At 49.4% G+C, this 12,853-nt stretch overlaps 1 protein-coding gene across 4 annotated transcripts in view; it reads right to left on the reverse strand.

The window, feature by feature from the left end:
• ZDHHC7 (zinc finger DHHC-type palmitoyltransferase 7) overlaps positions 1–12,853 on the reverse strand; it is a 33,788-nt gene that overhangs the window by 10,894 nt on the left and 10,041 nt on the right. For 3 of the 4 annotated variants that reach the window (XR_009536904.1, XM_060129710.1, XM_060129708.1), the window contains exons 2-3: positions 3,591–3,676; positions 414–735 (exon numbers count right to left, since the gene is read on the reverse strand). Coding sequence is in view for 3 of the 4 variants with exons in the window: in XM_060129710.1 (XP_059985693.1) it covers positions 414–728 (315 nt within the window). In the remaining variant the exon portion in view is untranslated. Of the gene's footprint in view, positions 1–413; positions 736–3,590; positions 3,677–8,297; positions 8,415–12,853 lie in introns of all 4 variants that reach the window. The other variant, XM_060129709.1, reaches the window with a different exon arrangement.

Genomic DNA, 12,853 nt, shown 5'->3' on the forward strand with positions numbered 1-12,853 from the left:
GATCCCATATGCCACAACTAAAGATCCCGCATGTCGCAACTAAAAAGATCCCGCAGGCCGCAACGAAGATCCCGCAAGCAGCAATAAAGATCCCACGCGCAGCGACTAAGACCCAGCACAGCCAAGTAAATAAATAAACATTAAAAAATAAAATAGGATTTCAGGCATTATTCAGTACACTTTCTTCATCTGAATAAACAGCTCAGTGTAATGTTTTCCATGAATATACCATGACATCACCTCTCTCTGGGCACTGGGTTCTCTCCAGCGAAGCCACAAACAACGCCACCAGCCTGTATCCAGGAACTCGTGAACCCCGAGGCTGCGGGAGCATGAGGCCCTCCGCCTGGTGCCGCTGGTGCCTCCCCAGCCCAGACCCGGCCGAAAACCCCAGCGAGAGGGCAGGTACTCACGGGGTCGGTGAGCATGGTCCTCAAGTGAGAGGACAGGGCAAGCACCGCCAGGCAGTTAAAAACGACTCCATTGACCACGGAGTACCAGAAGTCTTTGGAAGGCAGCAGCATGACAAACGTCACCACGAAGTCCGCGTACACGACCAGTAGCCACGTCACGACAGCACAGATCATGCCACAGCCGTCGCGGATGAACCAGACCCTGTCTGCCACGTCGGCCTCGGATGAAGAGGAGGAGGAAGAGTCGTAGTTGTCATTTTCGGTCAGGAGAGGATGGTGTTCGACATCCCGGAGCCGGTGTCCTGATGACGGCATGGTTTCCCTGGAGGGGCATGGGACACAACTGGTGAGGCTCCCGGGGACACACGGTCACCTGCGGCTGGCCCCAGCCACACTGCACAAGGACGACGCGGGGCAGGAGCTAGACACCCTTGGCACCCAGGCTCCAAGCCTGGGCAAGACGAGGCCTGGGGTACCACGGCCCCATCCACAGTGCCAAGGCCCGACAGCCTGCAGCGCACACATGCCAGCAGCTGACGAGAGGCTGACAGACAAGGGGCTCTTTCACTGCTCGTTTCCACCCCGGCCCACGACCACAGAGCCCAGTTCTCGCCTGACTCTTCCCTGTTTCACTGAGTTCTTCACTCTCACTTCTCCCTCGTTTGAACTGTGACAACGTGCGACCATGTTTTTGAGGCAGTCTTCTTTAACTCTGTGCTGTTTCTAGAACGCCCTTCCTCTTTCAGTCTTTTAACAGTTTCCTTCACTTATCTGTTCTTTCGACAACTCTCCCATATTTCCTAATACCCGAGAACACACAGGGTCAGAAACTAAAGGAAAACTTACACTTTTCCTAGCAAACATTTTGCTGCTTCTTTAAACCTATAACCTCCTGTCATCAGTGTCTGATATGAGTAGAAATACTCATGATAAATAAAGAAAGGGAAACAGAGTCAGTTCATGTGGCCCTGTTGTTCGTGCAGGGGATAGAAAAACACTGATAGCACTTTATCAAACGACCCGAGGGCTTTCTCCACTCAGTCTCAGCTTCTTTCAAACAAGCACAGAGCAAGCGACTGTGGCCTCCCCAGCGTGGCAGGGGAGGAGGGATGAGAATGCTCTTGGGGCCGGGTCTGCTACAGCTGACGCACAGCATCCGCTCAGAATCCTGGCATTACTTCCTTCCTTAACTGTAACTGGAGCACGGGAACGATGAAAACATTACTGAATGAGTGAATCTGCTGGTGAGAGTTCCTTCTGCAAATACTTTGCAGGTTTCCCTCTCGATACAAAGATACTGACTAGTACAAGACAGCAAGGAAACTGTTCCCCGCAGCCTGCTCTTAGATCAGACAACAAGAGCTTTAAAATTACTGAAGTGAAGAAACTGAAGATAAGAATTTGGGCAGCCCCGAACCAGCCGTTCTTCAGCCAGCACACACTGGACCCGACCGCTGCCTTCCTGCTAAGGCCTCTGCCGCAGAGGCCTCCCGCCCTGCAGCGCCCGAGGCTTCTCTCTGCCAAGCAGGTCATCCTGCAGAGGCAGTCCTCGTGCCTCTGAAGAGCACTCTGCAAAGGGACTCTGAACAGCAGACACGGCTATCTGGAGAGGGTGCTGGAGCGCGGTCCTGTCTACACCACTGTAAAGCCTGATGCCGCCAGGGGGCTGAGACTCTCTGGGAGGGGGACCGGCTCGGCAGCTCCACGGGCAGTGCGCTCAGCACTCCCTACCCTGAGAGGGCGTCCGTGTCTCAGCCCTGGGCTGGCTGTCAGCCCTCGTGGGAAGGGCCTGGCTCTTCTCTCCGGGCTCCCCGTCGGGTGCCCGCACGCCCCTGGGCTCACGGCAAGCGCGCATCTGTTTCCAGGCAGACGCAACAACGTGAATTGGTCCCCGTCTCAGATCCAGAGAGAGGCCTAGTGATGGCCACGGAAGTTTTTTAGTGAATCATAAATGTTCATCAAAGCCTTAGCTGAAAAACTCCCCTGACCAGAATCCCTCTGCTCTATGGCTACTCCTCAGGTAAGACGCTTTCTAGGAGCAATGGGTGCCCGCCTGCTGGGCAGCGAGCAGTCGCAGGGGCCACGTGTTCAGAGACAGGCCAGCTTTTTGTCAGAGCACACTCGTGCAGCCCGAGTTCTGCCTAGAAATCAGGACCTGAGTCTTCTGGATGCCTGACCCAGTCCCGATTAACCTTCCCGGCTGAGGCACTGGTGACAGCAGCCGCAGGCCTCCCCCAGAGGGGCAGATGGCAGCTGTATTTGTGAGGAAGGGTGACTGCACACATACCAACCCCAGTGGGCGGGAAGGGACATTCCCAGAAGCACTTTAGGATACTGAGGCATCACGCCTGTGTGCTTCAGAGCTGAATTTGTAAAATCCACTAGAAGGCAAAGGGAGAACAATCTGATGCCCAAAAGTCACTTCATTTGCAAGAAAGCAATCGGTGAACACGGCGAGGTTAGGCTGAACACATCCGGTTATCTGTCATCAAGAGCAGGCGCCTTCCGCTGAGTCCCAGCACTTACACTTCATTAATGCAACAGGAAGGGAGGGGAGGAAATGAAGAAACAATTCCTTTACACTCAACTAATCTAAAAATGCTGGGAATACAAGAGCAAATGGCACGGCAACTGGCGATGCGAAGCCAGGGCGAGGGCACAGCCTCACTCTGTGCTGATACCCGTCACTGGTGACTGAATACTCTGCGTGATCACGTCTGAAAAAGACCTGAAAGCACTGTGCACTGACCGACGGTTTTTCTACTTTAATGTCCAGTTTAATGGGATACTGTCTACACTCCGAACCTGAGCTGTTTATCGTCGTGTTAAATCAAGCCCCGTTTCCCAGAACGCTAAGAGCAACATTGCAGACCCCCATTATTGAAGGGACAACCACTCGAGCAAAACCCTTCCGGTGGTTTACATTTGAGAACTCCCCTCATCTTGTAATACCTGCTAGTAACTGATCAATTCTCTTCATGGAATCTTCCTCCAGGGACACACTCTCCTTTTAGCGTAGGTGGTAAGCAAACCCAAAGACAATACGTGAAGAAAAAGATCTACTTGTCACCATTAACCATCTGAACTGCCCGTATTTGCCTTTTCAAAGGTGTGCAAGTTAGTGTCAGCCGTTAGAGAGGAAACAGTGATTAGAGACCTAAATAAGCAATCACTTACCTCACAAATTATTTTTAGACATTACTTGAACGTTTTGTGTCTTTTCTTCAGGATCTTAAGGTGCATACTGTCCTATGTGGTAGGATCTGAAAGATAATAAAATCTGATTAGAAAAGTTACTTATTTTATGACCAAGGCGCATATACTATTTCTCAGTGCATATGATCAACTTTGGGAGCACATGTAACCGATGTGACGCTTCACACCTGAAGTTCCGTTGCTCAGAACCATCTTTAACTATGAAATCATGACTCCTCTAGGTTTTCGTTACTAGTAAACTGCTTGACAATCCTGAAAATTAAGTAATTTATTTTAAACCTGTCCATTTTACACTCTTGTTACTTTAGCCCTGGTCTTAAATACAAATCTCTAAGCCAAAATCCCTGAGAAAGAGCCCCAGGGATAATCCAGACCAAATCTGGTCAACCTGCATTTCAACAGGCAGCAAGTGTTCACCGTTCACCAGCCACAGCAGAGGAATTACAGAAAAGACGAGAGAGAAAGAGGTGAGAGGTGCACCAGGCCCCGCTGGGGGAGGGTGCCCCGGGGGAGGGGGCACGGTGCACGAAGGAGCGGGTGGAATGAGTGAGGGGCGTCCCAGCCTGGCAGCGTCTCCCACTGGGTGGGCAAGCAGACGTAGCCTCCCTAGAAGCACTCATCTGGCCCAAGAAAAGAGGCTGGAAGACACCAAGAGGCGGCGTGTCCCCCTCCCAAAGAGGTCAGATTGCTGCCAGGTTTCCCTAAGACCAGGGCCACCAGAGGACAAAGGACCATGGACGCAGACGCTCCAAGCACACGCTCCTGGTACATCTCATCCTTAAATGTGAACCAAGAGCCAACAGATGTTCTGGAGAAAAGCTCAGACAGGTCTCATGGAAGAGCCCCAGAGAGAAAAGAGAGAAACCGGAATTTAGAGCAGGCATAATGCACAGAGAAGAAAACTTACGAAGAATTAAGAGACTGCATTTGTGAGACAAAGAGGAACATTCTGAGAACTTCCTAGTTATTGAAAAATAAAAATATGATGGTAGAATTTTTTAATCTTACAAACAGGACTGGAAGAGAGAATGGGGAAATTTCCCAGAAAGGAGAACTAAACAACAAAGGGGAAGGGGGGAAGGATAAACTTGGAGTTTGGGATTAACATATACACATTATACAGAAAATAGATTAACCAACAAGGACCTCCTGTATAGCACAGGGAACTGTATTTGGTACCTTATGATAACCTATACTGGGAAAGAATCTGGAAAAGATATACATATATATAAAACTGAATCAGTCTGCTGTACACCTAAAACTAACACAACATTGTAAATCAGCTACAGTAAATCAGCAAAAAACAAACAAAAACAAGACAAAGACAAAGACCTTAGGAGAGAAAATGAAATGAAATCAGAGGACCAATCCAGGAGGTCCATCTTCCAAACAACAGGTCTGGCAAAGGCACCCCGAACAAGACGTCCTTCCTCTGCACAGCTCCACTGCCACCCAGGCCGGCGGCCCCGTGTGCCTCGCAGCCTGTCCACTCTCTTTGCATCTGATATCCTTCCAACGTAACATTTTTCTCTCAGCAAACCCTCAGTTGGTGTCTGTTTTCTGAAACCAAGACCCCTGACTAGGACACCAGGGGGCTGGCGTGGAAGAGGGTGAGGGGACTCGGGGGTCGAGGGGTGGGCAGGGTAAGCTCCCCTGGTCTCCTCCCAGTAACTGGAGGCTGCTCGCTGCTTCCTGACCGGGAGTGCCCCCTCCGTCGGGCCCGGCTCTGCTGTCAGGCTCCCCTGCCCACCCGACCCTACAAGTCTCCTCAGGACCTGTCCTCCCTCCACAAGGACGTGGACAGCCTCCCCGCACCCGTCACCACCACCCTGCACACCAAAGGTTCCCTAGCCTATCTGTGGCTCTGAGTCCCCTCTGAACTTCTCAGTAACAAATGTGGCCGTGAACCACAAGCTGCTTAAACTAACGGAGGTGACTTGTAAAATATGGCATTTCTATATATATATATGGTAACTCTATTCAAATATCTATGCAGTAGCTAACAGCTTTAAATGCCAGGTAACGTGCTGAACCAGCAATGCCTAATTATGCCTAGTGATACTTTCAACTTTGCATTCACATTCATTTTGAGTATCTTCAAATGAGCTTATGTTAGCACTGTTTTAAAGGAAAACCGGCTTTGCAAAACCCAGGACTGCCCATCGCAGTCCTCAGGTCTACAGCAGAATCTCTACAATGAGACCAAACCCCGTTACTTTTATAAATTTTTAAAAATAACCAAAATGGCAACCACGTCGGAAAGCGGCCTGGTACTTTCTCAGAGTTAAACCAACACCCTCCCTGTGCCTCGGCAATTCCACTTCTAGGTATTTACCTCAAGGTGAATATGAACACAAAACGTGTACAGAACTGTTCACAGCTGCTGCATTCATTAAGTCACCAAACCAGAACAACCCAAACACCCCTCACCAGGAGATGAATCAACAAACCACAGTACATTCATACAAGGGGGATTGCGGACGGATACAGGCCACCGTGTGGATGCATCTCAAAAAACCACGCCAAGTGAAAAACACAGTATGTACAGTAGGAGTCCCTCTGCATGGCACTCTGAACCAGGCGAAGCTAATTTATTTTGAAAGAAATCAGAATGGGGTTGGAGCACAAGAGGGAATGACGGAGAGTCCAAGGTAACTTTCTGAGTTGACGGAAAGGGCACCAGGCGACACAGGCACACACGCACTGTCAAACCAAATTCAATGAGCTGATAAAATTATACACTTAAAATTGTGCATTTCACTGTACGTTAACTATGCCTCAGTTAAAAAATGAACAGGAGAAAAAATAACCAGCACAGGTACACGTGCAGGTGTAAAAGGGTGTAGTAACAGCCAAGTTCTAAGTGCTGCTGAACCCATTCTCTCCCTACAGACACTGCCTTCCGAGCCAGACCCTGTCACAGTTTACTTTTAACAGTATCTTCGGGCAAGTGTCTTAAACTCTTCCCCTCACTTTTTTCCCCGTGTCTATAAACAGAAGATGCATTTCTCATAAACAAACTGAAGACAAGTAAACAAAAGACATCAATATACTTTGGTGATCAGTTGCTACAAAAAAGAATGAAGAGCCAATGACTCACTGTTGCAATAAAAGGAAATGTCTACCCTAGAGTCTGGTATTCACGGGTACGTTAAACACTGCTTAAACTCATCACTGTTTTACTATTCATACGCCCACTGCTGACCTATAAGAAACAGGAATAAGCACATCTCTGCTCCAGGCACAGAAGCAGCGTGTGAGGCAAACACAGGCCGTGAGATGTGCTGAATTCAAACGTGGGGGCGGGGCCTCTAAGCTGCAGACTCCACGTGAGGCCCAAGGATGCTCGACCTCGGACAGGCCCTCAGCCCACGAGGGCTCATGGGAGAGAGAGGCGGGGACCAGCCTGGTAAACAACGTGCTCGGTGTTATCCCCAGTGGCAGGCAGAGGGCGATGACGGAGAGAGATGACAATCGCTTATCCCGTCCAGAGGAACCAGAAAAGTGTCGGTTAGGACGACAGCAGGAGTGGGCCCCCAGGACAGGCAAGATCGCACAGGAGAGGACAGTGCGGGAGGCACAGAGGCTGGAAGGGGAATCCGCCGGCTGCAGGACCCTGGGCTCAGCGCGAGGGAGGGCGGGAAGGCAGGGAAGGGGAGGCCAGGGCCCTGAAATTCTGTACGTCATTCTGCTGCAAAGGGAGACTGGAACTTCGGTCAACAGACAAATGTTTTAGAAAGATAACTGGTGACAAACTAAGATTAGGATGGAAGGAGGAAGACGGGCAGCCGGGAGGCGGCTGCCATGCCCCAGAGCAGAGCTGACAGACGCAGGGCCAGCAGGGGAGCGGGGCCTGCAGGGGACGAGCAGGGGCTGGGAGCAGGAAGGCTGGCTGGAGCAGACAGCACACCAAGGGGCCGCGACCTTCTCCCAGCAGTTCTGGTAAAGAGCCAAGAAGCTTGCAGACTGGGTGGTGAGCAAACTAAAGAAGCAAATTTGTTTAAATGTGGTTAAGTCAAGGACATACGTAGCTGGAAGGAAAAAACAATTTTTCAATTTCCCCTCTTACGTATTATCTCATTTAAATCTACAATGGGGCTTCCCTGGTGGCGCAGTGGTTGGGAATCTGCCTGCCAGTGCAGGAGACACGGGTTCGAGCCCCGGTCCGGGAAGATCCCACATGCCGCGGAGCAACTACGCCCGTGCGCCACAACTACTGAGCCTGCACTCTAGAACCCGCGCTCCGCAACGAGAAGCCACCACGGTGAGAAGCCTGCGCACCACAACGAAGAGCAGCCCCCGCTCTCTGCCACTAGAGAAAGCCTGTGTGCAGCAACGAAGACCCAATGCAGCCAAAAATAAATTAATTTAAAAAAATAATAGAGCTACGATGAACCTCTCAACAAGACAGAATTCTATTTGTTGTGTAAGCTGACTTCACCCTCACTGGCTCCCAATAAATAGAATTAATGTGGCTTCTGCAACGAATTTTAATTTGTGTAACAAATGATTGCTTTGTCCAAGTATTTAATTGATGTGATACCTTGTTTTCATTTTATATAAAACCCTTTATACTGTTCCAATAAATATCTTTATTAGTAAAAAAAAATAATAAATAAAACAAGAGGACGGGACCAAGATGGCGGAGGAGTAGGACGAGGCGCTCACCTCCTCCCACAGGAACGTGGAAAGCACATCTGCACGTGGACGGCTCCCACAGAACAGCTCCTGAGCGCCAGCACAAGACCTCAGACTTCCCGAAGGGCAAGAAAACCTCCAGCTAACCTGGTAGAACAAAAGGAAAAAGAAAAAGAAAGGAATGTAGACGGGGCCTGCGCCCCAGGCAGGGAGCTGTGGAGATCAGCCTGGACAGGCGGCGAGCGTCGGAGCCTAGCAGGAGAGCACAGGAACCAGTCCGCGGAGGGCAGCACAGAGAGCAGCCTGCACGGAAGGTCGGCGCCGCCACCCTGCGCTCCCCAGCCTCAGACGCTCATCCGTCAGTGCTGAAGCTCAGGCTTCGGAGGTCAGACCCAGGGAGAGGCCCGGGGCGGGATGCACGGAGACAGCTGAAGAGGCTGGACCGTGGCAACTGAGGGTGTGCTCGGAAGAAGCCGGGGCCTGTCAGAGAGCCAAGGCGCCGTACTGAGGGGTGCACGAGGAGAGGGGAGGGACCACCATAAGAGCTGCTTTCCTGACGAGCGCTCCCAGGCAACAGGACACTGCCTACAGGAGCTCTGGGGGCGGGCGCGAGTCGCTGCCGCCATCGTGGGCTCCAGGGGCAGGCACAGGCCACCGCTACGAGACCTGCGAGCAGTCGCCAAGTGCTGCCCCCGCCCTCCCAGGAGCGCACAAGGGCGGCTGCACCTGCACACCCCGTATCAAGGGAATAAAAGCCAGCAGGTGCTGAGGAAACAGACAGCAAGCGTCCAAACTAACAGCAGCCCCTCGATTCTGGAAAAGATGGCGGAGTAGAAGGATCGAGCTCACCTCCTCTCACGAAAACAGCAACATCACAACGAACTGCTGAACAATCATCGACAAAAAAGACTGAAACCTACCAAAAAAGATATTTTACATTCAAAGACAAAAGAGAAGTCACAATGAGACGGTAGGCGAGGTGCTTTCATGCCAAGATAATGAACAAAATGGCAATAAGAACATACATATAATTACCTAAAATTTAATGGGATTCGTAATGGATACAAAAACAAGACCCGTATATATGCTGTCTACAAAAGACCCACTTCAGACTGAGTCATGTGCAGACTGCAAGTGAGGCGATGGAAAAACGTATTCCATGCAAATGGAAATCAAAAGAAAGCTGGAGTAGCAATACTCTTAGCAGACAAAACAGACTTTAAAATAAAGACTGTTACAAGAGACAAAGGACGACACTACATAATGAACAAGGGATCAATCCAAGAAGATATAACAATTGTAAATATATATGCACCCAACATAGGAGCATCTCGATATATAAGGCAAATGCTAACAGCCATAAAAGGAGAAATCGACAGTAACACAATAATAGTGGGGAAATTTAACACCCCACTTACATCAATGGACAGATAATTCAGATAGAAAATCAATAAGGAAACACAGGCCTTAAATGACCATGAAACCAGATGGACTTAATTGATATTTATAGAACATTCCATACAAAAGAAGCAAAATACACTTTCTTCTCAAGTGCACATGAAACATTCTCCAGGACAGATCAGACCTTGGGCCACAAATCAAGCCTCAGTAAATTTAAGAAAACTGAAATCATATCAAGCATCTTTCCGACCACAGTGCTATGAGATTAGAAATCAATTCGGGGGACCTCCCTGGTGGCACAGTGGTTAAGACTCTGCGCTCCCAAAGCAGGAGACCCAGGTTCGATCCCTAGTCCAGGAACTAGATCCCACATGCATGCTGCAACTAAGAGTCCGCATGCCACAGCTAAGGACCTGATGCAATCTAATAAATAATCAAATATTTAAAAATAAATAAATATTTGTTTATTTTTGGCTGTGTCGGGTCTTTGTTGCTGCACTTGGACTTTCTCTAGTTGCGGCGAGCGGGGGCTACTCTTCATTGCAGTGCACGGGCTTCTCACTGCAGTGGCTTCTCTTTGTTGTGGAGCACGGGCTCTAGGTGTGTGGGCTTCAGTAGTTGTGGCACGTGGGCCCAGTAGTTGTGGCTCATGGGCTCTAGAGTGCAGGCTCAGTAGTTGTGGTGCACAGGCTTATCTGCTCCATGGCATGTGGGATCTTCCCGGACCAGAGCTTGAACCTGTGTCCCCTGCATTGGCAGGCAGATTCTTAACCGCTGCGCCACCAGGGAAGTCCCAATAAAAAGAAAGAAAGGAAGAAAGAAAGAAAGAAAGAAAGGGAGGGAGGAAGGAAGGAAGGAAGGAAGAAAGAGAGAGAGAAACAGAGAAAGAAAGAAGAGAGAAAGAAAGAAAAAGAAAGAGAAAGAAAGAAAGGGAGGGAGGGAGGGAGGAAGGAAGGAAGGAAGGAAGGAAGGAAGGAAGGTAGGTCAGTCAATTCTGGGAATAAAAAACACAAATACACGAAGGCTAAACAATATGTTACTAGACAACCAATGGATCACTGACGATATCAGAGAGGAATTCAAAAAATACCTAGAGATAAATGACAACAAAAACAAGATGATCCAGAACCTGTGGGACACAGCAAAAGCAGTTCTAAGAGGGAAGGTGAGAGCAATACAGTTTTACCTCAGGAAACAAGAAAAATCTCAAACAACTTAAACTTACACCTAAAGCAACTAGAGAAGAAAGAACAAACAAAACCCAAAGTTAGTAGAAGGAAAGAAATCATAGGGGCTTCCCTGGTGGTGCAGTGGTTAAGAATCCGCCTGCCAATGCAGGGAACATGGGTTCGAGCCCTGCTCCAGGAAGATCCCACATGCTGCGGAGCGACTAAGCCTGTGCGCAATGAAAGCAATGAAGACCCAACGTAGCCAAAAATAAAAATAAAAGAAAATAAATTAAAAAAAAAAAGAAAAGCTATGATGAACCTAAAGAAGGACTTGGTCTCCCTATTTTACAGATGAGCCACCCCGGACCCCCAGTTAGTCTGGGACCTCCACACAAGTCCCACCATGCTGCTTCTCGGTTTGAACAGGCCACACTTTTAAAAAGCCTAGGACAGCCCCAAAGAGATGTAACGAAGAGAGACTGAGGACGAAATGCCTAGTTAAGCCAACTAAACAATCATATTAAGAAACTATAAACCAAGAGGTCCTGGCATGGTTGCTTTTTTCTTTCTCATTTTATGGTTATTTGAGCTTTTCCTGCAACTACAAAAGAAACATAGGCTCATTTTTTCTGTTTTTAAAGAATAAGGGTCCCAGTCTGCAGACGCAGGGGCTGACAGAGCAGAGGGACCCTTCTTCCCTAGGCGGGGGAGGGTGGGGGAGAGGGGACGGAGAAGATGGACGACGCAGAGCTAAAGCAGATCCCACCCCACACGCCGTTCTGAGCGGCAGGAGGTGGGCTGTGGGCGCTGGAAGTGGAGAACAGCTGAGGATGGCGACTGAGACTGGAAAAAGGAAGGCGGGTAGGGGAGGTGGCAAGAGAGAGCTGAAACTCAGCACCGTGGGCCAGACAGCACTGGAACCCCGGTTCCCAATAAACGCCACAGCAGCCAGGCCTTTCATCCACAAGCGCAGCCTGGACCCAAAGCCCTGCAGGGGGTTGGGGGTTCGCCATGGAGGGCAGGACGAAGGGGAGCAGCCTGCGAAGCCAGGTGACAGGAAACTGCGAGGGACTGGAGGTCCTGAGGCCTGGAGGATGTGCAAGGGAGTCAGGTCGCGGCAGGTGTGTGTGTGTGTGTGTGTGTGTGTGTGTGTGTGTGTGTGTGTGTGTGTGTGTGTGTGTGTGTGTGTGTGTGAGATTTATCCTCTTCAATGGTACATTTTCCATCATTTAGTCTAAATTTCATTCTTTCAATTTCTTGATATTCTCTCAACTTAGTATGATGTAAGATACATAAGTATGACCAAAAAATAAGCCTGCAAGGTGCAATTTTAAGAACTCAGAGGAGAAAAAAATATTTTTTTTTAATTAAAAAAAAAAAAAGTTTCTTGGGCTTCCCTGGTGGTGCAGTGGCTGAGAGTCCGCCTGCCGATGCAGGGGACACGGGTTCGTGCCCCGGTCTGGGAAGATCCCACGTGCCGCAGAGCGGCTGGGCCCGTGAGCCATGGCCGCTGAGCCTGCGCGTCCGGAGCCTGTGCTCCGCAAAGGGAGAGGCCACAACAGTGAGAGGCCCGTGTACCGCCAAAAGAAAAAAAGAATGGAGCATTCAGACAGCCTACCCCAGTGCCTTGGCTCCAGTGCATTCAGTGCCACTGCAGTTATGTTCTTGTATGTTCTTTCCATCAATCTGCAGTCATGAAAGGTTTAGTTTGTGCTTTCAAACCAGACCAGTAATGTATGCCATACGAACCAGTATCTTCTTCTCAAGTTACTGAATCTGAAGAACAGAATATTAACCTTTAAGGGAAAGAGCCAATGGAGTATTAAGTGAACAGAAGCCAATGGAGTATTAAGCGAACAGAAGCCAATGGGGTATTAAGTGAACAGAAGCCAATGGGGTATTAAGTGAACAGAAGCCAATGGGGTATTAAGTGAACAGAAGCCAATGGGGTATTAAGTGAACAGAAGCCAATGGGGTATTAAGTGAACAGAAGCCAATGGGGTATTAAGTGAACAG

This window comes from Lagenorhynchus albirostris, chromosome 19, assembly GCF_949774975.1.
Source record: "Lagenorhynchus albirostris chromosome 19, mLagAlb1.1, whole genome shotgun sequence".
NCBI classification, from domain to species: domain Eukaryota; kingdom Metazoa; phylum Chordata; class Mammalia; order Artiodactyla; family Delphinidae; genus Lagenorhynchus; species Lagenorhynchus albirostris.